The sequence below is a fragment of the Palaemon carinicauda genome, chromosome 23 (assembly GCF_036898095.1).
Source record: "Palaemon carinicauda isolate YSFRI2023 chromosome 23, ASM3689809v2, whole genome shotgun sequence".
NCBI classification, from domain to species: domain Eukaryota; kingdom Metazoa; phylum Arthropoda; class Malacostraca; order Decapoda; family Palaemonidae; genus Palaemon; species Palaemon carinicauda.
In genome coordinates, this window is record NC_090747.1 from 107,161,967 (window position 1) to 107,187,959 (window position 25,993).

At 35.3% G+C, this 25,993-nt stretch overlaps 1 protein-coding gene across 1 annotated transcript; it reads right to left on the minus strand.

Annotated features, from left to right (window-relative positions):
• Nucleotides 1-334: 334 nt before the first annotated feature.
• LOC137617356 (Kruppel-like factor 3) lies at nucleotides 335-18,628 on the minus strand. The gene is made up of 4 exons (XM_068347378.1): nucleotides 17,870-18,628; nucleotides 9,349-10,279; nucleotides 9,058-9,117; nucleotides 335-3,250 (listed from the first exon to the last, which is right to left on the minus strand). Exons 1-4 carry the CDS (start codon nucleotides 17,996-17,998, stop codon nucleotides 3,060-3,062), a joined length of 1,311 nt encoding a protein of 436 aa, XP_068203479.1. The 5' UTR covers nucleotides 17,999-18,628; the 3' UTR covers nucleotides 335-3,059.
• Nucleotides 18,629-25,993: the final 7,365 nt, after the last annotated feature.

Genomic DNA, 25,993 nt, shown 5'->3' on the forward strand with positions numbered 1-25,993 from the left:
AAAGGATAAAGTAAAGATGGGCAAAACACACAGCACGACCATTGACACGAAGGCTTTGGAAAGCTGGACACTCGTCAGTGAGGCTGTGAAGGATGCCATAGAGCAAATAAAAGGGGGAAGGGGGACAGCGCCCCCTACTGGACCTGCCAGCGTGAAAGGGGGCGATGACCGTACATACAACAGTAATAATATAAAGCTCATTACCAAGTGGTGCGGGAATTGATAAAACACCGCTTTGTACAATTCCTCTTATTCAATGTTAATCCAATACAGCGGCTCCTTGAGCCAGAATCACAACACAGATTACAGGGAAAAAAAATTCTGTTGTAAAACACTTGACAGATAAACTCAAAATATAAAGATAACACAGGACAATACAATACTTTTTTTTTACCATATTAATGCCTCCAATGAGCTTGAACTATTGGCGTAATGCCTGGTTGGCGTCCTCATCTTTGCCACTGAGTTATAATTATTTTGATCGCCAGAAGACACTGGGGAAAAGGCCACTTGTAACGGGTATTTTAATTTTCTTTATCACTTCTTCAAGATTTCACAGGACTTCTTCATGTATGATTGAAGAACAATCATAGTTTGAAGTGTGCAGTAATGGAGAATTTATTGTCATTATTTGGATACATTAGTAATTCAAGATATAAATACAAAACTTTGATTAATGCGGCGAATTTTGGCGAATCCTAGGATGAGAAGGTTTTTGGTAGTTGAAGACATGCTAAAAAATTTGAGGTAATTTGAAGCATGAGGAAATTTACGGGCAGTTTCATGACATGAAACAAAAATATATAATTAAAGACATGAGGGAAAACAATTACTTTGAAATTTAGATCAAACACTAGAAATTCAAGACTTAAAAAACTCAGTGGCAATTCGAGATAATGAATCAATGATAACAATATTCAATCCCTTAGTTTGCAGTAAGGTATAAACCATTATCCTTTTTTTATCAGCAAACACAGATACTCAAGGGTTCATTGATTTCCACTTTACATGTTAAAGTGCCTATAAACAGGCAAATATACAATGAATTATCTACTAAGATTGTAATTTTAAAACACTTAAATCAATATTATGTCGTTATCTATTGATAGGAGTAAAATAGAATATATCACGAGACTCTTAGCAAACTGGATTATGTGGACATAAAAGGAGGACTCTGTTTACACCAGATTCAGGCAATTACATTTATATAAGCCATTCATTCCCTGTCATGGCACAAGACTGTTTTAACATCAATTCCAGTTACAACACATAAATAGCCGTATATCTTCTAAATTTCAGTACAGAGTTAGTTATCAATACATGTCATAGTTATCAATACATGTCATAGGCATTGCGAAACCGAACGCATTTAAGATATGTTGAATTTTCTTTTTTTACAAAAAGAAAGAAAATTGTTTTTTTTTAATGAATCTCTTTCAAAGCAATTAAGGACAGACATCGCCTTCAAAACAATTAAGAAAATTGTTAGTTTACTGTCTAGCCTTTATGACATACACTTCAAAAGATCACAAAGAAGACATAACGGCGTAACCTTAAAACTATGAAGACATCATTCCCATTACAGCGTATAACTTAAGGCACTCGTATCACGAATAGTTTTGGCACAATAGTCGGGGTGAATGCGACCCTTACGGGGTAAGGATGCATTCTTGAGGGAAAACAAAACAGTGGAAACATCTTAATGGGCGCATTGGGAAGTAAAAACAGTTTCTATAAATACTATACATGTAGATGGCACTTCTTATGGCACGGGGCTTCTTCAGAGTCAAGGCACAGAAGAACACTCAACAAAAACAGAAAGAAACTTAGACCCTTTCGTGTTAGGTAACCAACAAATTGAATTCTAACACAATATGAAAGAAGAAATTAATGAATGAATATGAAGTCAAAGCGTAACACTTAATTGGAAATTCGATTACTCAAATGAAAGCTCTTAGTTAGAGATGTTTTCAAAGTACAAAGCTCGTGGACTCGGTTTAATAAGTTTTGAAGCCGAATATTTATTTGGAAAACTAGTGATATCTAATTTGAGATTGAAGTCAGTCGGTTGTTCACAGACATTGTAAGCATAAAAGACCTGACTTCAGAATAATAAGTGTTTAAAATGCTATCTTATTCAAACAACAAACTGTTCTTTTAAAATTCCTTTCAATTACATAATGCCACGTGAAAAAAAAGCTAACCAATGACGATGTGTGCCAATACTGTCTTAAATTGATCACTAGATGAATCACTTGTCTGACGACAGATTTTGACAATAAAAATAATAATGAGAATCATAAAACGTTCAGGAAGACTTAACAACACACTTGGTAGAAATCATGAAGCAGCAAATGTCAGTAAACATTGACACGACACTTCTGAGAATTGTGAAATTGTTCGGGATACATAGATACATACTTGGGTAAAGTAACTGTCAATACAAAATTCCATAACCTGTTAATTTGCAACTTGAAGCTATTTGCCATTCGAGCTACAATTGGATGGACCTGGAACTGCGGGCTGTTGCCCAAGTTATAGTGGCGATTATCCGACTCTTTTCGAAAAAAACGGAAGTTTTTAAAAGAAATCATATCTGAGTAAAAAAGAAATAAATATTTTCTTATTGCAATTATAATATAATGCAAAAGAATTGGCATCGTTCAAGCGTTATATATTTCTGTTGAAAGAAATCGAGGGTAAAAACATTTAAGTCAAATGAAATTAACTTATTTGGATGAAACTTCCGATTCGTTAAAAGAAATATAAAATTTCTAGTAATATATGTATGTAGGAAGTGCGTCTTTGATAAAAAGAAATGGCACAAAAAATGACACTAGTACAGATAGGCGTTTAAGCCCGACTCGGTTCTCCTTCAGAGAAGAAAAACAAATTAACTACATTATAATGGCTGCCCGCATACTCTAAGCGTTCAAAATTCAAGTTATAATCCTAAGTATAAAAAGAATAAATACGTATGGAAAAAAATAGTGGATAACTTGAAGAATATGCATTAACACATTTTTACCTTAACTCTAAAGCCTACTACCTAAAGTCCTTCATTTTTGCGGCTTGGGCATATGCCTCTTCATGTGAAGGGCTAAGTGGTCAGAGCGCGCGAAGGACCTCTCGCAAACTCTGCACTTGAAGGGCTTGGCACCTGTGTGCTTGCGGTAGTGCCTCGTCAGTTCGTCCGACCTGGCGAACCTCCATTGGCACTCGGGCCAGTGACACCTGTAGGGCTTCTCTCCTGCAAAGAAGAGAAAACATATGTAAATTTAAGGAAACTAAGATATAATCAATTAAATAAATCATGAAGACCTGAAATTATGTACGCGAGTATGTGAAGAAACCAGTTACATGCTAGAGATCTGAGACGTTCTTTAATCTTACGTTTATTACCATGATAATCAACAACACTTCACATAATATTGTCGCAAAATAGGAGATACCTCGCGAATATCTTTTAATTGAATAATATGTCTATTTGAGTTAAAACGAGAAAAACATTCTTTGCTGCCTTTTACGGCTGAGTCAGCTCCAATTCAGAAGCCAAGAGCATAACTTCACGTCGAAGTCGAGACCACATCAAGTGTTCCGATGACTGGATTGTAAACAAATGAGCCAAAAATTTTATGAATGAACCTAGCAAGGTGTGAAGGGTGGGCGTACCGTGGCCAGTGCAGTAAGCCCACACCCACTTTCCTCAATGGCCAGCAGCTCCGCCCTCTTCCTTTTATGGCCATGACCACAACCTAATACGGAACTCCATAAAAACCCCAACAGCGGTCAGGACACCTATGCACTTGACCGGCATATTTGGGGTGGAGACTTTGACCCCCTGGGGTACTATCTCTCTCTCTCTCTCTCTCTCTCTCTCTCTCTCTCTCTCTCTCTCTCTCTCTCTCTCTCTCTCTCTCTCAAAACAATAAAAAAAAATGATTGTCCTCCAAGCTCCATTCACAGGCCAACCGAGAGCAAGATCTTGCCCCCAAGCTCCAAAAAAAAATCAACTTAAGAATGAAAGTCCTGTACGAGGGAGGATGGTGCAAATCCGGTTATCCATTCAGAAAACCTTAGCTTTGGAACGCTTCCATCAGTAAACAGAAAACATTCACATTAAGTGTCTCTTCTCTTAAATATCCCTGAATGGTTTCACGTACATGTTGTGCTTAATATTTTTACCCTTTATTATGTCAATAATAACGAAAATTCTGTCTCATTAAGAAAAGGGGAAAGTTTGCTACATTGAAACACCATTTTCGAAGTGGGTAGAAGAGATCTGAGATTGACTTGTTCGTGTCATATTAAGCTGATTATATAGCAGCACGGACTCTTGCTCTTTTGGATATCCCCCCCCCCAAAAAAAAGACAAAAAAAAAAAAAAAAAACAATAAACCTGTTCCATCTTATGAGCCTGCCAGCAAAGCAACCAGCCACTCACCCTCCAGGACAAGAGAGTGGACGGCAGCCAACTGAATGTCTATCCCCTTCCCATAACCCTCTCCCCCTTAGAACCCCACCCCCGAAGCAATAACTACCAGTGACCTCTTCATTGTTTGGTATCGTCTTCTCCAAGGCTTGACTCGACTCCTTATTTGTTTTGGGCCACTGATTCTTCATCCCGAGCTTTATAAGATTCAATTATTGTAACTATTAGGCCGCATTAATCATAGTTTTGTATTTATAGTTACTGTAGACGGGTAATGACGTTTTTTTCTGCTCTTGTGAGGACATTGATAATGATGAGAGATAATAGATCAGTAATGCAAACTATGATCATATTTTGATATGTTGTTTGCTGTTTACCTGTGATATTATTTGTTTTCCGTCAAGTAATTAAGAATAAACCCGTATGGCAAGTCCATCAAGAACATTTCAGCAACCGAATCCCTGAATAATCTCTCACGAGCCATGAAAACACAGCAATTTTTTATTTGCTAAACTGTTTAATACGCTTAAAAAACTGTAATATTAATCGGAAATTACCAGCAAGAATATACTATTCTTTGCTGTATTTCAGTAAAATACAGGCGACCGTAGTTTTACCATACTTTGTTATATTTTAAGAATTTATGACAGTAATATCACTCCTTTACATCAATATATGCGTTTTTAAAACGGTAAATGCCTGGCAACATTTATTCCAGGATTTTCACCGTTTTTACGACAAATTTTTAAGAGGATAAAGTTATAAAGGTCTACAAAAAGTATTAAAGGTGTGCTGGTCATGCACCGCGCATCTTTCGGTCATGGCTCGGTAACGCTGGCCATTTCAAGTTGTCAACATTTGATTCGCTCTAAATTCTGGGAGGAATTTACTCACTGACAAAACCCAGTAACCTCGTATGATTCAACGCACTTTCTCAGAGACAAATACGCCGTGAAAGCTGAATAAATATTGAGGAAATTTTAACCATCGACAAAGCTGTATTAGAATAAACTCAACGGTAATTTAGCACTGTCAAAGCCTCTCAGATAATTTACTTAGGCTAATAATGAGGAATAAACTTAGCATAGTTTGCAAGGATGTCAGATCTAAATAGAATAAATTTTGGAGTAAATCGACTCGATGGTAGACCAGGACACAGTCATTTTTCATTTATATTTACTTCTGCACAATACACAGATGCTTGTATTGTATAGACTTGATTACGTTGACGAAGATGTGTAATGAAAGTGAATGAAAATTTTGCAGAGAGAGAGAGAGAGAGAGAGAGAGAGAGAGAGAGAGAGAGAGAACTTGTGTAATTTTGGTCACTTTTCCCTTTATAGAAAAATTTGTCAATTTGTAAAAAAAAAAAAAAAAAAAAAAAAAAAAAACAGCGTAAAGGAGACTATATGATTGCGTGATATCTGTTATGACGGCAGTATCTTCTTTCCCCGTCTTTTTTATTTCTTCCCTTCGAGGCTATTTTCTTCGTTTTTCACTCATTCCTCCTCTCGCAACACAGCCGGTTGACCCCAGTAAGTGACCTTTACGTGCCCCAACCTCGCAATCATCATCACCCCCCCCCCCTTTACCATAACTTCCCCTCCCCCTCTCCCTTCCTCCCTCAAATCGGGAATTCCATTCCATCTTTCCTATTCTGAAGCATATTTTAGATATTGATAAGTTTTTAGGTTGTTAAACAAACGTGCCAGGTATGATACGTTAAGTTCAAGTTTTCTAAAGCAAATATGCCAGTCTACCAGTGCTCTCTCTCTCTCTCTCTCTCTCTCTCTCTCTCTCTCTCTCTCTCTCTCTCTCTCTCTCTCTCTCTGTAAATAATTTATATTGTAATGTTGCACAATTTTATAATGGAATAAAGTTTTGAGATTGTATATGACTCTCTCTCTCTCTCTCTCTCTCTCTCTCTCTCTCTCTCTCTCTCTCTCTCTTAAAACCCTGGTTTTCCAATACACGCGCTACGCGCCAGTCAGCTCTTAAAGCCCCAGAAGAAGATAAGACCGACTTAATTACATTTGGCCTCCTATTGGTCTAACGTAATCGGCGAGATCCAATCGGATGCTGGCACGATGCCCCAAGGCTCGAGCAAACGCAAAAGCTGCACCTGCGGCTACTACCGATTTTGCAAAGACTTTCGGCCTGTCCTGCTGGTTGTTTGAGCCCTTTTAAGGAAGAGACGCCTTCCAGCTACGAAAGACCAAAAGATTTTTTTTTTTCACTGGCAAGTGCATCCGTCTCATGGCAGGCCATCTCTCTCTCTCTCTCTCTCTCTCTCTCTCTCTCTCTCTCTCTCTCTCTCTCGTGACTCCGTGACCGTGGCCAGACAAACGCTTCCATCGGAGTTATTATGGGCTTATGAATTATTGATAGTCACATGGAAGCGTCCCACGGTTGAGCTGCTATCCACCATCCATGGCCTACGGCATCACATATACTCAGTTAACGGTCGTATTCGCTTCTTAGTTTGCAGATTTGATATGAATAATTTTATAATATTTTCGTTGACGTTACGATCTTCGAAATGCATTGAGCATCCCCCCACGACCCTTTCAACTGCATCTAAAGGTGCGCAGGTACACAGGTCTTAAAAGAATGTGAACAGCATCGTACCTCAGCCAGCCTACTCAAATTGTGAATGAAGACTCCAGCCGTCGTTCATTGGTTGGCTGTCCCGTGTCCGAATCCTTGGTCACAGCTGGAAGCTAACGTAAATTCATTTCGTTTTTCTTAACTTTCATTCATGATTTCAATGCTAGAGCTTTCCCTAAGAACACTGGTAAAATTGGGAAGAGAAAAATTTATTTGGTTCACTAAACTCTACTGTATATTTTAATTAGATATTAGAAAACCAAGAAAAGAGCGTGAAAATATTGGTTTCTTATAAACATTCTGGATTTTTTTTTTTCATTACCAGACTCCCTCCTCTCGCCAATCCACCCCCCTCCCATCTGGGACTCTCTCTACCCCCAGGATTCCACATCTGTTTAAAATTTATTATTTTACGAGTTGCAAATGAATCCCAGGGTGTAATTATCTGAATTTATGGATGTTTTACGTGCGTAGTACCTGAGATTAAATCAAAAGGAGACAAAAGGAAGCCCAATAACTGTATGCTATTAATAAATTATGACTTCATGTTCCTGAAATGCAACGCTTTTCTTCTACTTTTACCTGAATTTCACCTGGATGCTGACAAACTAAAAAAAACAAGTCGTGCAGCATAAGTCTCTAAATACATTTAGTCTTTTAAAAAACGGTCAGCTATTTATACCACATTCATTTATATACTTAGTATATATATATATATATATATATATATATATATATATATATTTATATATATATATAAATATATATATATATATATATATATATATATATATATATATATATATATATATACAGTATATATATACATATATATTTATATGTATGTATGTATATATATACACACATATATTTATATATATATATATATATATATATATATATATATATATATATATATATATATAAGTAAGACACACTTACACTTTAATATAGAATTCACTCTGCCACGGTATCACAGACCCGTAGGGAAATTCCTTTAATGATTAATATTCCGGCGTGACCAAGGATTCGAACCTCAGCGCCACTAGAAATAAGTGTAAGCAGTAAGACTTGGCAGAGCAACTACAATATTAAAGTGTATATGTGGCTTATTTGAAGAAAAATTAAATCACGATAACTTAATCAAGTCTTTTTTTTCTTATGTTGATTGAAATGTTCTTTTTCTACTTCTATAAGTAATCAAAGTGAATTATCTTCACCCGTCTTGGATATTTTGTTCAATTAATGATAATACGAACGGAGACATGATATATGTTTATATAATTCCATCATTATCGTATTATCATTAATTAAACATAATATCTAAGACGGGTGAAGATAATTCACTTTGAATACTAATAGGAATAGAAATGAATATTTCAACCATCATAAGGAAACAGGGCTTTTAATGAAGTTATCGTCTAGGTTCTAAACTTTCTAAAGCACAGTTCTGGCTAAATATCTGAGTCCCATCTTTCCTATAGGGTACTCACCAAATATCAAATTCGACCAAATGCAAATAAATCTACGGAAATTAATACGAACCTTTCGTAATAGATAGACTGCATGATTTTTAATCATAGTTTTCAATTAGACAAATTAAACACTATTCCCTTTACTTTTACTAATGGAAGAAAATAATCTAGACGTTCTCTCCGAATTGCAAGAATGATTTCATTTGGTTTTTATTAACTTAACTGTCTTACAGTAATCGATTGTTATAAGCAAGTGCACACACATATATATATATATATATATATATATATAAATATATATATATAAATATATATATATAAATATCATATATATATTATATATATGTATATATACATATATACTGTATGTGTATGTTTATTTGTGCGTAACATCGCTTTCAGTTTCATCATTCCATAAATTGAAACAGGCTACGAAATTCAAAATTCAAACGTACAGACTCGTCCAGCATGTAACTTATTCCTTAACGCAAGCACAAGAAAAATAAGGCAAATACAGGAATAAGAAGCTCTCACAATTCTTACCTGTGTGGATCCTCTGGTGCGCTTTTAGATGTGAAGACTTCGTGTAAACTTTAGTACATCCTGAAAAAAAGATAATATGGATATTTTAGAGTTAAGTAGTTTTTCGAATAATGGAAGATCAGATATGATATCTTCAAGACCATGGATGCCTGTTATTGAATATAATTTTTTGAATGAAGTTGCTTATGAGCAGTATTGAACATTTTATTAATCTTTATAAGAGAGAGAGAGAGAGAGAGAGAGAGAGAGAGAGAGAGAGAGAGAGAGAGAGAGAGAGAGTGACATGCTTACCTGGAAAATCACAGTGATGGATTCTTCTCTTTTCCAATTCCGGGTTATTCCTCCTGGAGTACTTTGGAATTGGAACGGCCTCATTCAGAAGAGTGGATGGAATAGAGGGGGAAGAGGCCATTGTGGAATGAGTGCCGCCCACGGCACGCCCGCTGCCTATACTAGTTGTACAGACAGTACTACAGCTGACACCCGTCGTGGTTATACAGGAGGGTGGCATGACGTAGGGTGGAGGGGGCGTGCGTCGGTAATGGTGATCCGCCGGCGATCCTTGATCGGACGCGGGCGGAGTGGGTGGCATGCTCGCCCTCCCGGGCACAAACATGGGACTGCTGTTTGGAAATCTGAAGGCGGGATGCGGGGTGGTTGGAGTGGGCGTGAATGTCATAGGAGGAAGCCTAGGCGGCATTATGAGAGGGGGCGGGGAAGGCGTCGACAGTAGCTTTGGCAATTCGGCCGAGAGGTTGCAATGCGTGAAGGCCGGTTCCTCTAGTTTGATGTTGATTTCCGTCGACAGCGACGACTGGTGGTGATGATCTAGCCTGCTGGGCATCGAACCGTAATGCGTGCAGTTCGGGTCTGGAATGTCGGGGTCTAGATGGCTAATGGAACTCGTCACATCCTCCCACATATTGAATTTCAGCGGGTCTACGGGTATGGGCATCGGCTCCGGCTTGATGAAGACGTCTTCGTCTTGGGCATCTCGAAGGCTGACGGGGGAAACGTAGGTGTTGGCATTGGCCGTACCTACAGGAATTCCTCCTCCGCCACCTCCTCCTCCTCCTACCCCACCACCTGCTCCTCTTCTGTTCATCCACGCGGTTGCTGTTGGATCCTCAACTTCGAAAAATTCATCAATCTGGGAGGCAGAGTCCCTTCTGGGTTGAACCGACGCCTCTTGCAGGTTTGGCAGGTATTTGTCCAGCTCAGCCTTGAATGGAATAAAAAAGAAATGTTATGTAATGCTGTGTATTAAGTTTGTATTTCGATAATCATTTAAAGTATTATTAGTATACATTATCTGGGCTCCACAAAGCACTAGAGTTAGAAGACCCAAACCTACATTGCTGAGGACTATGAAACGTGAAGTAGGAGATGATGAATGGAGGAGTATTGATTTAAAAGCACAAGATAGAGACGACTGGCGAAATCTGGCCGAGGCCCTTTGCATCAATAGGCGTGGGAAGAGATGATGATGATTACTATACATTAGAAATATATTAATCCTCAGCATTATTTTCCGCCTTCTGTATCATTATTTTCATAACACAAAAATCACCTATATCATAAAATCTTAAATGCTTAAGACAGATTATATTCAGTTTTTAAACAGTGCCCTGTTATTATACATTGAATTGAGATTAATCCTCAGCATTATTTTCCGAAGTGGCACTGTATCATTATTATCAAAAGAACACAAAAATCCCCCTTATGAGAAAATTTTATATTTAGTAACAAGATATGTTTAAAATGCATAATACTTATTTTCTAATTTAGCTTAGCTGTTTAAATAATTCATTTATTAGTGAACACACGTGTCTATTATGGGTATATTCCGAAAGTTTTAATGATCAGCAGTTATTATCATAGTGTAACTATCGTCATTATTTTAAGATTAGCAATGGAAATAGTCCGGTTTGTATAGCCATGGCTAAATTCCTCGTTCCATTAGCCTTGCATGCTATAAGAAAAAGGTGGAAGAAAGTCAAAATAGCTGCCCATCTCTGTTTATGATAATGATAATCCTTATTAGCTCAGCTGAGCCGTAATTGAAGAAACATAATGGTAGAAGCCAAAGGGTCTGGCGGGGAAAGCAGTCAAGTGTGGTTGAAAAAAATATGTAAGAATGAATTAAAAAAAGATAAAAAAAAACGCAAATATAATCAATGACGATTGTAATTAGATCTGTAGCATATAAACTATAAAATCAGACCTGTCAATCAGTTAAAAAAAATGTTTCAAGTTCAAAAATTCCCCAAATCCTCTATCATCCCATAATCTGGTCATAGCGTCGGAATAAGAACTAAAATAATGCGTAGTATTGAGCCCTATGAAAGAAAATGCAAGACTGTAAACTCCTCCCGCACTTGTTAAATCCAAATCGACATCACCTAATGAATGGTCATAAACGAAGCGAGAAAATAGATTGGCGCCTAAGTTAAAAGGACAGCTGGCAATCGCTCCCCATCTCTCGCCATTCTTTTGTTCTCGGAGAAGTCAATAGATACGGAATCTCCTAAAACACCCCCAAAATCTCTTGGTAATCAGGGATGACACTTTAATCCCCTCTGATCCCTAATTGCTAATCGTTAGGACCATCGGGGGTTCCACTGGTCATTTGACAAAGAATTTTCGCTGATCGTTAAGGGCCAGTTTATCTTGAAATACCGGAAGTTCATCTCATTCATGCGGACCTCCAAACTGTGCTCGGCTTTGGTTACAATGAAACAACTCGAAATCCAAAACAAGCATTTCGCAAACACACGTGTTTTGCCTCGGGACATTCAGGTGTGCAGGGTCAGGTCAGGCCAGGTAAATTTTGAGGATTAAAAGTACCTTGTTCATTCATGCCTAGACGAGGAGTAATTCATTCATAAATACTGGCGCCGCTAAGGAATTTGTCCGTTTGGCTTAGTTTTTGTTTACTAAGTTTCGAAGCGGACACTTGGTAGGACATTAAACTGAACTAGAATTATCATTACGGAAATTGAAACAAGGTCCAAGAATCTTATTTTTTATCATTTTATAGTAAAAATGTCTCTTTAAAAGGCAGCTCGACTCGTGCACTTTATAATATTTGAAGGACGAAGATTTTTCCATTAGGTAAAAAAAAAAAAATATAAACAGTATCTCAGATCGTGGGCTAATCTCCATGACATTTTAACCCCTGGTAAACCTCAATAGTAAAATCAACTATAATTGTTTATTAAATTGATAGATTCTTCATGTAATCTAAAAGTGTTATTCGTGTTAAAAAGTATAAGACTTGTGGAGTTCTCGTCGATTATTCGGTGTGAAAACGGCTAAACTTCAAGATGGGGGAAAAAAACTGATGAATCGTTTATCAAATTCTTGAAGGGAAGTCCGTAGTGGCTTTTCCCCGCCCTGCCATTCATTCAGCACCCTGGGGATAACACCTGTGCAATAGACCACTACCACCACTGGAAGCTCTGATTCATTCATAAAATCGGTCGGCCGCCTCGGGGTGGCTGGCTGGCTGTGGCTCCCCGTACCTGCGGCTATTATAATACAGTAATCTCTTTTCCATTTGGACGCTTTCAAGGATCATCTTAAAACGTGTTTTTGAGGGGATAAGGTTCGAACAGACGAGGAGTGAGTATGCTTTCTTTAAGTAGAAATTCTTGAATGGATTTGTCACTGACAGCAGGTGTCGTCAACAACGAGTAATGAAAGGGTATATATGAGAGACATTCAGATTTGGCGAGGTAAACAAAAAAACTGAATGAAAAGGTCAAGAAATGGGTTGGTACATGAAAATTGCTTAGCGTGGCCCATGAAGATATACAGTATTTATAAACTATGGTAAAATATATATAGTATATATATATATATGTATATATATATATATATATATATATATATATGTGTGTGTGTGTGTATGTATATATATAGGCCTATATAAATATATTTATATATATATATATATATATATATATATATATATATATATATATATATATATATATATATATATTCGACTTTACAATGTAAATTTTTAATCATTACAATTCCCACATCCTGAAGTTATGTCTAACGGATTCCTGCAGTAACAAAATTATCTAGCAATAAAACACATCTCTCTAACCGTCTTGAAATATGAAAAAGAAAAAACTTTTTTTTTGTAGTTATCTCGTGAGACGTAAAATTCATGGAATGTCCGGACCCTCGGGCAAGTGAGGAAAGATTGATAGAAAATCTTAGGATTGTTTCCCCAAACAGGTTTATATTGCTGGAAGAGAAATCGTCTGATGGAGTAATTGGAGGCAAATGACAGATGAAGTAACCGACGGGGTTAATGCATGGGAAATGTACACGCAGGCCTGTAACATTGTATGTTTATTATATATATATATATATATATATATATATATATATATATATATATATATATATATATATACATACACACTATATTTGTACATATAAATACACACGGAAACACACACACACACACACATATATATATATATATATATATATATATGTGTGTGTGTGTACATATATTTACTGTAGTAATTATGAAGGTTATTATACCTGCAGCATGTAAGAAGATTTGACAGTAACTAATATGTGAACCAAATACTAGTTTTTCTTAGCAGTTATTTTCTCCCTAAATAAATAAGATACGAATCAGTGCGAAATGACTTCTAATGCCAATATTTGGATGAACCATTTACATTATCCAACCAGGCTTCAGCAAGTAAATCGCGCATCGCCACGGTATTTATTGCATTGCCATTTAAATTGAAATCTGAAGTCAGAAGGGGAAAACCCCTCGAGAACGAAAGTAATACGGAAGCACATCTTGTTACTAGTGGCAATAGAGACGTCAATCTCATTTAAGAAGCTAGTAGCATCTACCATTCAGCTTCAGAGGAGAACGACTTTAATTCGAATCGAATTAACAAAGGCGTTCTACAGCATCAGTGCAGGGGCCGAATTTGAGAGCTGTTGTAAAGGCCACAATGGTCTTGTTACGCCTGCAATAACTTTCTGGAAGGGTACAATAGCTACCGTTGAATATGCAGGAGCTATCGCGTTTGCAAAGAGGCCATTTAAGAAAGGGGTATGATTGCTAGAATCAGTTATCTAGACTATATTAGTAAGATAGTCAGACACTTGCAGAAAGGAAAAAATATATTAGAATTATTCAAAATCATTTCAATTTACCCTTAGCTTCCGAGTTTGATGTGGTCTGTAACCGGATGGCTGACCAACAAGAAATGCCAGACGTCGTTGGCACATGAACACCCTTGAACGTCCGTGGTATAGAGCGTGGAGTGGCAACCTAATCCCAAGTCATACTTGAGGGAAACCGGGAAGAGACACTTCCTACAAGAGGGGAAATAATTTTAGATTGTGTATGTATATGTGTATATGCTGTATATATGCATGTAAGAAAACCACAAGGAATAATGAAAATATTATGTGAACCCTGACCGGGTTTTTCTTATATTTACTTCCAAGACATCATCAGGTGATATCTAAGAAAATAAAAATGAAGACAGCTGGTCAGGATTCACATTGTATTAATATTTTCTTGCGATTTTATTGTATCTGAGCATTACGTGTTCTTGTGACATATACTTATACTTGTGTGTGTATGTATATGTATGTATGTATATATATATATATATATATATATATATATATATATATATATATATATATATACACACATATATATATATATATACACATATATACATATACAGTAAAAGAGCACGCGCGTGGTCCAATTAATGCTAATCGCTATATTCCCTTCCACGTAATGCCAAGTCATCGTAATCTGTTAAAATAATATTCACCGAATTACAATAGTGGAAAAGGGCTAACGTCAGGCCGGACATCCGTAAGGATAACCATACGCGTGGGAAAGTATCACAATTGCGCTTATATCCGCCAATTAAATTCGAGTAAAGGAGCATGCCACGACAGGATGTAAAAAACGTATTGCGGAAAGTATGGTTAAGCACGTGCTCTTGATTAGTATTGCCAGTGATAATAGACTATTGGTTTAAACTATATTTTGCGTTAGTTATATTAAGCGTAGGGTAGGCCTACTCAATTGAGAGAGAGAGATATCTGCAGTAGGATATGAAAAGTATTCGAATTTAAATTGCATCTTATTTATCAATCAGTGAGTAATGGATATTATCTTGCGGACTGAATCGTATTGATTGGCATACTTTTGATGCATATTTCCGGTTATTTGCGTTAAAACGGGAAAATATTTTGTAACAATAACAAGACGTTAAAGCTATTTCCCTATGCGAATGCGACGTAACTTATTTTAGCTGTAACGGTAACCGATAACACAGAGAGAGAGAGAGAGAGAGAGAGAGAGAGAGAGAGAAATGAGCTGTCGAATCACTGAAGTGTATGTCAAAGTAACGCTTGCCAGTAGCTTACTTGTTTTTTCCCTATATAAATGAGTAGATCAATTTTCATATCTCAGAAGCAAAAATAATTTAAAGGGAAACAACATTCAAAACAAAAAGCAAAGACTCAGCACAAAAAGACATAAACACCGGATGATGATGTTATTGTTGTCACTGCATTAGAAGAAAGTTAAGTCAAATGTGCATTGTTGATAATCGGAAATGCCACGTCCAAGAGGGGGGGGGGGGGGAGAAGGTAGAGGTAAATACAGAGAAATGAAGAATAACGACTCTAATTATTCCTCTTTAAACTGGCATTGACACCGATACTGTTTCTATGTAATGACAAAGACATTAACAGGAGTGAATTTTTTTTTAGAAGGCTGGTTACCGGAAAAAGAGGAGCGAAATGATTATTGCTTGCACAATGCCCTTAATAGGTAGATAACCAAGTACGTAGATATATACAGTGTATATATATATATATATATATATATATATATATATATATATATATAGAGAGAGAGAGAGAGAGAGAGAGAGAGAGAGAGAGAGAGAGAGAGAGAGAGAGAGAGAGAGATATGTGCATCACCTGTATGTATACGCACACATACAAACACACACACACACGCATATATATATATATATATATATATATATAGACATATATATATATATATATATATATATATATATATATATATATATATATATATAACATTCAGGTATTTATATAGTATATGTATAGATAGCAAGTCCTCCTCGGGATTATAGAAGAAATGATATCAAGTTATGCATGTAAGTCTATTACGAACGAATCAACGAGTAGAGTATTAAAAAAAAAAGTTCAATGCAAACAACTTAGAGAGAGAAATATCTTTGAATGGAACTTTTAGAACTATTCAAAACATAGTTTTTAATATACACATTAGGAAAATCACAAAACTATATATCAATGTGTTTTATAACAGTATTATCACTTGTGGACCAGAAAATCGAACTTGACGAAATCATAAAGAATAATTTGCAATGCTACATTTCACAAATCCAACAAACGACATTAGTGTAAGATTTACGCATCCACCTGATGGTTCAACTTTCTAACACCTTATCTGAGAGAGAGAGAGAGAGAGAGAGAGAGAGAGAGAGAGAGAGAGAGAGAGAGAGAGAGAGAGAGAGAGAGAGAGAGGGAGGATTTACTTGAAGAAAAAGTATGAATGATTAGTGACGGTTTACTCAAATTGTCATCATCCATCAATTTTTACAACACGTCGACTGTGACATGTCAGTCCGTCAATCATTTGTAAGTCTTCCACAAAAATATATTTGATCTTGAATCTATCGCTTGTATGACTCTGCCCGGTGTCGTAATGACCGTGAAGGACACTTTTGCATACATGCTGTACGTACATAATAGACACACACACATATATATATATATATATATATATATATGTGTGTGTGGTGAATTATTAGTTCAGCCACTGTATAGATTCTTTATACTATGGTAAATCCTTGCCTATTTTCGTAAACTTTTGAGAGAGAGAGAGAGAGAGAGAGAGAGAGAGAGAGAGAGAGAGAGAGAGAGAGAGAGAGAGAGAGAGAGAGAGAGAGAGAGAATCAACCGGCAAGACCCATACCTTGATTATCACAACTCGTTAGATAACTTTTACAGCCTTATCATTTTTTTCACCTGATAAGGTAAAGAGTGTTAAGAATGTTTTCTTGACCAATAATTGGCCAAGAATTCTCTTTTTACCCCAGATTTTGTAGCGACGAAGTAATTAAAGATGGAAGACAAGAGTAACATCAATTGCATGCAATGTTAACGCAATGAGTGCTGAACAGAGCTAAAGTAAAACGGTATACTGAATTTGTAATCAGATATATTTGAAATAGAAAATTAATTGCACCACCCAGAAAAAAAGATCCTAATCAAATGATGTAATAGTCAAGTTTTCCTTTTGAGTAGGTAAAGTTGTCTTGCGTTTGATATAAATTATTATTAATAATGATTACAATATCGCATGATTTCTAAATGAGTTATTTTTCTTCACGAAATTTAATTTAGATTTCAGAATGATGATGCGAACGGTTTGGAAAATTTTTGTGTTTGGTTTAAAACTTTTATTTCCTGAATGTGTGAGATAAGTTGGAAGAACATGATAATATTTTCTCAGTTGCATTTGAAAAAGAGAAGCCCAAAAATTTGAACAGAGTTCTCAGTAATTTTTGAATTTGACACAGAGAAAAATTAAATTTTATATTTTACAGTTAAGCATTTTGTGCATTCCCTCACCATTCAATTTCAATGCAACTTTTGGAGAGAATAGTAAATGCCCATGCAGACAGACACCCGCCTCCCTCCCCCAAATGAAAATCCAAAGGAAAACACTTACGGACACAGAAGCCCACTGAAGGGCGTTAGGGTCGTGCGTTTCACTCATATGGTCGTCACAATTGGGCACTATGTGGTCGTCATCACTGATGACGGCGACACGACGCACACGTTCGCACACAGCCTCCATCGAAGAAGCACTGTCACCTCGAGCTACTTGCACTGAGGGCGCTTCCGAGCTCTCCTCAGTTGTCTGCAGCAGCTTCTTCTTCTTCTTCTCGTTTTCTATCCGACTTCGCGAGTCGCGACCCAGCGAGTGGCGAGACTTTGCAGGGAATTCAGAAAAGCAATTGACCACAGAACTTTAAAAAAAAATAGAGGCACTGGTGACCTCCACCCCCAAGTTGCAATCTCTCTCCTTTCTGGCGAGGTCACGTCACCCAGAGGTCCTCGTGCGGTGAGAAGTCGTAGTAAACAAGCACACCTCTAAAGAACCAGGCCTTCCTACACAGATAGTAGATCGAGGTCATGAACAAAGTGTAGGGAACGAAAAGGACCGTTTGAGGGGTGGGAGAGAGAGAGGGGGAAGCAAGGCGTTCTGGCGCTGAGAGACTTTGAGAGACTGTGAGAGCAGCACAACGCCGTTGCACGAGAGGAGGGAGAACGTCTATCCCAAACGACGGTCACCGGTTGACTGGCTGAACATGGGTCGCGGGCTAAGGCTTTTGGTCAAACCCTCCTCGTTTTCTATTCAAGTTGCCGGGAGGCAGCAAAGAGGCACGATGCCGTTTTTTTCAGTACCTATTATACGCTTCTCTGTTTACTTTGTTTATATTTTTCCCGATTGGATAATTGAACTTCATGACTCGCTTACCAAGCTAACTGTTAGACGACACGAAAGAACGACTGCAGTGGGCCACGAGAGCTGAAAATCGTTCGAAAAAGTGAGCTCCGAGAAATCGGCGACCTGAGATATGCGTGGGCTTCAGCTTCCGGTCATCGTTTTCTTCCAGCCCGTTCGGTTATGCATAATGAATCCCGGGGCGCCGCCAGCTCCTTATTGTACGCCCCCTTCTCGAGTGTATCCCTTCCAACCCCCATCTCCATTATCCCAAGCCTTATTTTTTGCATATCCTTGCATGGGGATCGGGGTTCTAGCTAATGGGGCCTCCCTTGCAATATTGCCGTTACTCGGAGATATTGCCAGGCACTGGTAGAGTTTCTCTCTCGTGGTGCAACATAGCAACATCACACGGCGGATATGCAAACGCCTTTTCGGCTTGAATATTGTTTATTCCTTGGGTAATTTCCCCCTGAGTTTTACCGGGGGTGTTTAGGATGTTTTATTGTATAAACTTTAACAGTTTTAGTTTTATTTTCCAAATACTATTTTTACCGATATTAAATCAGGAGGTTTGTGTTTATTGTTTGAAAATTGCTTTAAAATTTCAAAACAAGGTTGCTGTACTGTTGTGAGTCATATACCACTTTTCTTTACTATATAAATATACATTTCCATTATGTTTTTAGACTAATAATCTCATATGTATCTACGTGTGTATATGTGTGTATATATATATATATATATATATATATATGTATATATATATATATATATATATATATATATATATATATATATATATATATATATAACTAGCTGTCCGAGGATTTACCTGGCGAGACATCAGTCTCTTACCAGCGAGTTTTACCCGATTTCCCCGGGCCACCACGTGACACAATTGGTAGTAATTCATTCAAATTACCCCTAATGAGTCAATATGGATAAATATCAACACAACATCGTGTTCAAATAGAAATAAATTTCTACCTCATACTTGGGATCGAACGCTAGCCCCTTCCAATGAAAGGCCAGGTCGAAACCAACCATGCCACGAGAGCCCATAAAAGTGTATGTGTGTGTGCGTGTGTGTATGTGTACCTTTTGTATGTATATCAATTTTTGCTTTTTATTTTTTTTCTTATTTGATGATATTATTTTAGTTATACTGTATTATTGCCCGAAGAGCTCTGCTCCACATGGGCTTGGACTGACTCTTTGTTGTAAATCTTTTGTATGTAAATATTTTTTGTCCAATAAACATTATTACTAATCCTGACGCAGGAGGGTTGGGTAAAAAGGGTTGCTATAATTAGATAAAAACAGGAGGAGGGGGAAATTTGGAAATTAATATGAAGTGTAGGAAACATGACAGGATCCTGTTGCGGATAAGGGAAGAACACTCATTCAGATACGATCCTAACAATGACGAATGTTATTACTTTGCCGCACGTGATTGGAGTTTCCGACATCTTCGCTTATGTTTTCGTTTCTGGAAATGGATATCTGTCACGTTGACTTGCAACTTTTGATGGATTTATTACGTCTTTACGTTTATTTCTTGATTTAGATTTATTTACTATGGAACTACCGACTTATACGAAAATTTACTTTTCTTATATTTCGGTAATTTATTTTATATTTTATTATTAGTCTTTATATAAAACTTTATTTTAGCCACAATTATACATTTATTTCTTGATTTATATTTACTTCAGACTTTTATATAAAATCTTATTTTATTCTACATTTTCCTTGATTTATTTTATATTTTATTATTAGCTTTAATGTAATTTTTTTTTGTTTTGTATATATATATATATATATATATATATATATATATATATACATATATATATATATATACATATATGTACACACACACACACACACACATATATATATATATATATATATATATATATATATATATATATATATATTAGCTTTGATATAAATATTTCTTCCTACCGAATTTAATCTGGCCATCTATGTAAGAGTTGAGCTTGACTCATTTGGCTGGTTCATCTCATCCCTTTCAATAATAACAATCTCTCATATCCGTTTTTGTTTTGTCAGGAACATCTCCCATGATACCAAGAATTTTTTCCTTGAATATAAATTTTTGTTTGCAAATATAACAAAAGTTTTGATACCAAATACCTCCTAGAGGAAATTCCTTTCGAAATTTCTGCTGACTGTTTGAGTAAACTTTCCATACAGTGCTAAGCCAAGCCTTAGGTTTATTAATAACTAAGAGGGCTATTTCTTTCGGCCTTCTTTACCACCCATCTTCAAATTCCGATATCTCCCGTTCCATCATACTGTGTGTGTGGCTTCTTAGGCTGTCTGGCGCCGGGGTCCGTAGTTTGGCGCCTTCTTCAACGGTCATTTCCTCGTAGGCCTTTGGTATCTGGAAAAGTAGAGGAATAATGTTTACCGTCTTTATGGTGTCTCTTAATACTTTTGTTGTTTAGGCATATTTATTCTTATGGATGCTGCTGTTGCTCTTGGATTAATTTCTATAGATTACTATTGTGTTTTCTCTTATTTATTTCGCTATTTCTGTTTCATGCAAATGAACTAATATTGATAAGCTTTATTTTGAATTTATCTTCCTAATTACGGTATTTAGTACTTCTTGTAGAGCTCTTTAATTTAACCACCAGTGTACGATAAATACTTCAAACTGTTGCATAGTCAGTTGTAATTTAATTTCGAAATCACCTATACAAATAAACTAAATGGAATTTAATGCCATGGAAAGTCACTGTTATCGAAACCTATAGAAATAATTGTTTGGAAAACACCTGTGGTCCCGATAGCATCGACTTCTCTTCATATGGTGACCCCCCCCCCCCCCAAGGGAAAAGGGAAATTCCGCCTTATCGTTTTTTTAACAGCAGATGAAATCAAACGAAATATGCCTGAGAATGATAGAGAATTCGCTTTTTGTGTGTTAAATACTTTACTTTTATTAGTAGGTTCAAATAAGTGGATGTTATGGAAGATCAACAGAGTTATTATTATTATTATTATTATTATTATTATTATTATTATTATTATTATTATTATTATTATTATTACTGTTTTTATTATTTATTATTATTATTAATTATTATTATTATGATTATGATTATTATTACTACTGTTTTTATTATTTTTTATTATTATTAATTATTATTATTATTATTATTATTATTATTATTATTATTATTATTATTATTATTAATAGCTAAGCTAGAACCGTAGTTTGAAAAGCAAGATGTTATAAGCCTAAGGGCTCCAACAGGAAAAATAGCCTAGTGAGGAAAGGTAATAAGGAAATGAGTAAACGATATAAGAAGTAATGAACAATTAAAATAAAATATTTTAACAACATTAACAACATTAAAACAGATATTTCATCAAACAGAATTAACTTGCCGTCAATTACTACCGACCTACTTAAAAATCTATTAGGATATTCGATCACGAAACGTATCCTTGTTATCAATATTGAAGGAACCTTTTAGCATTACGGCTTCACATGACTAATATACAAATATGTTCAAGAAGAAATAAAGTTTTGAACACCTAAGGAAATTGAATAATGGGTCTTAATGATATTTCGATTGTAATACAACTGTTTCTTTGCTTTATCTGAATTTTATTATAAGGATATGCTATACACATATCCCGTGCAACCTTTAGTTATTTTTATATATTTGCAATACGTATTTTAAATATGTTTTTTGTAATACGTATTTTGAATATGTTTTTTGTAATACGTATTTTAAATATAATTTGAGTTATCGCTTCTTGTTCTGCTTACATGTGAAAGTTTTGAGCTTAAATTCCATCTATATCACTAAGATCATAATTCTATTTTATCTCATCTGCTATTATATATGTATTCTGTGTAATTCACCCCCTCTCCTCTCCTTTAATAACTACAATTCTCATTAGACACTCAATAGATTTAATTGCTGGCGTGTCACCGTATAAATTTGGTCTTAAGTTCATTTTCCAAGTTTTTAACTGCCTTATTATTATTATTTATTTATTTATTTATTTATTTATTTATTTATTTATTCATTTATTTTTATTTTTTTATTTATTTTTCTATTTTCCTTCAATTTAATGTATTTGGGATGATTTAAAAAGTCAATAACGGAGCCTAGATAGATCCTCCCTTACTGGAAAGAGTTGACATTAAAAAGGACTTTCATTTGAAAAAAAAATGGCATCAAGCACAATATTAATGTAGCTATATTATTTTTAGAGTTTATTTGCTTAGTAAAGTTGCTTTTAAAAATGTATGACTAAAGATGAAAAGAGATATTGAATGATTATTTGATTTGGTGGAGGAGGTTTAGTAGTTTCAAATAGGTGTATATTTAGCTCAGTTAATTTTTATTAATTAAAACGAACAAACGTCTGAAGAAAGTACAGTATGCCAGAAATTTTATATAATGGACTATGGATTAATTGAATTCAACGCCAATGAAATAGTCTTATGATGACACTACATATTGTTAATGTTATTCATTTGTTGTTGGTTTGTTCTTCTTTTAATTGATATGTTGACGCTTCATATGAAAAAATATGCGTTGCAAGTAAAATGCCCCTTTATGCTTGTTAAAGGTGAATGATTGCGTATTGCGATCACTAAGGATAAGAGTGTGTGTGTGTTTGTGTGTGTGTGAATACGCATTAGTACTTCATTTGTAGATCACTAATTCCTATCTAAATACAAACATGAATTAATGGCGATATCTAGACTAATTCAAAATGAGTAAATTAACTCATAATTTGAAAGTGCCACTTATCATTCCACCATTTTCTGGACACAATCAAGAGTTCTCTTCCAAATTCTCCTCTCTCTCTCTCTCTCTCTCTCTCTCTCTCTCTCTCCCAAATATTCGAGAGTCATCGCATTTCCCAACGAAACTATAGAATTTATAAGCCTCTACTGATTTTCCGCCAGTTCAATAAATTCAGTTTTCATGGACTTGGCAATTAGTTTCACTGAACGCAAGTCTTCCTTCAGCTTGCAGGCAAGCAGCTGCCACATACTCTCGCCTAATTTCTCTTAATTTTTCTGTTACGTTCTATTGAGCGCCATCTGTACGCAAAGCACGAAGTTACGAGAAGTCTTATTATTTTTTTTTCTTTTCTTCTACCTTACAGTTAGAGAAGGAAGGGTATCGGGTTTCACTCCTTGTAGTGGAAGATTTCTTAATCTGGTAGATGTAATACGATACGGATAATTTAAAGATTCCTGAGTAAACTTGCGCTGAGATTTCACGTCATTATTTTTTATTTTCTTTTAGGGGGTCTTTTTAAGATCATTTTCTTAAGAATGCGCATGCGCAGAGAGGGAGGAAAGTCCTAATTTTGTATTTTATAAAAAAATAGTATTTCATCCGCGTATAGGGTTGTTAATTTATTCATTAATAGGTGTCATTGACCTTTCGTTTTGACGTCTTTTTTCCCAATTTTATTTGTATTGAAAAGAAAATTATTCTATTCACGAGTTTGAGTTTTAATAAAGTTTTCTACAGAGATAAAGGATGACATGAAAACTTTTGTTTATTTGGTAAATGGTAATTAACAAACAACAAACACGACACTAGTGATAGCAAGAACTAGAAAAATCATCAGTGCAAATACTGGTAATATCATTGGTAATTATCACAACAAACACAACATTAACATTAAAACAACATTATTAGCAGTAGCAAAAAAAAAAAAAATATATTGATAGTAACAACAACGACAGGAAGAAAACCAGCACCACATTGAGTACCAAACTGAAGTGATTACATAAAGAGTTCTATCATGTCTCGAAAATACCTTGATAAGATAAGATATAGAGCCAGTTTCAATCGTGAACTTGATAAATATAAAAGAAGTCGAAGAAAAATAAGGATAAATGATCGAAAAAATACTTATTTTTGTTGGTAGAGGTTTAACAGACATGTCTGTTAATATTCGTAATGCCATGTATATTTTGGTCTGTATTATTTACCTGTCCGGGACCTGAATAAGCTGAGGCTTTAGTTTATCTGTTTTATCTTTTTGTTTGTTTCAATATTCTTAATATCAGAATTATGTATCATGGATATACAGTGGGCGATAATTTGGATGTTGTGTGGAAGTCATACGATAAATATAATGTGTATATATACATATAGATAAAGTATGATTTTTCATATTGTTGCTCCTAAATTTTATAGAAAGTTTCATACAGAATATAGATAGAAGGATGTTTTGAAAGGAAGCAATAGTAAATATATATCTTGCTTCATATTATATATATATATATATATATGTATATATATATATATATTTATATATATATATATATATATATATAAATATTTGACACCAGTTGGAAAGCCGTCAAGATGAAAAAAATCTCAAAAAGTTTAAATAAGAAATTACAAAGATAAAAAGCTTGAAATATCTAATTAAAAGGCCCCAAAAAACTCTTATACGTTATGGAAAAAAGATAATTATTTTAAATCAAGTGAAAAAGCTAAAACGAAAGCATCAATGGAACCCCGAGATAGAACAAAGCCAAGGAATGCAAACGAAGGAAGTAAAGGAAACGCGAAGCGACAAAGGAAGCCAACAACAGGAACTAACAGTAGTTGGAGAGAGAGAGAGAGAGAGAGAGAGAGAGAGAGAGAGATAAATTTCAATCCGGGAAAGCGACAAGACCCAGTTTTTGCAAACATTCATCCCCCGTTATTTTCCAATTAAATGGTTGTTTACTTGTGCTCTCTCTCTCTCTCTCTCTCTCTCTCTCTCTCTCTCTCTCTCTCATAAAAGGCGTCGTTAAAAGTACATGAGGGAAATAAATTTAAATTACGGTTCTCGGAATATAAGGATTTGAGCGATGAGTGTTTTTTATAGCCTCATTTATCTTATTCATTTCTGTTGGCTGATTTTATTTCATGAGCAAGAGTAAATTCGATGATAGGATAATATAGGATTTAAATTGAATAAATACTTTGGCATATGTCTGTGTAGAATATACAAAAATGTGTACACATTTGTCAACTCAGGTAAATTTATTTATTATACATTATTCATAAAAAGTAAAAAAAATACATTTATTTTTTTTTTACATAGGTTGGTATGGTAAAACTAAAGCAAATTTAAGGTTGAAATGTGTGAAAAATGCGCACACATTGTCAACTCAGGTAAATTTATATATTATACATTATTCATAAAAATACGAAAACAAGATTACATGGATTTATTTTATCTTATATCTAGTTGGTATTGTAGAAATAAATCAAATTCAAGGTCGAAATCAGATTGCATGAATTAAACGTGAAATAAAAAAGCGTT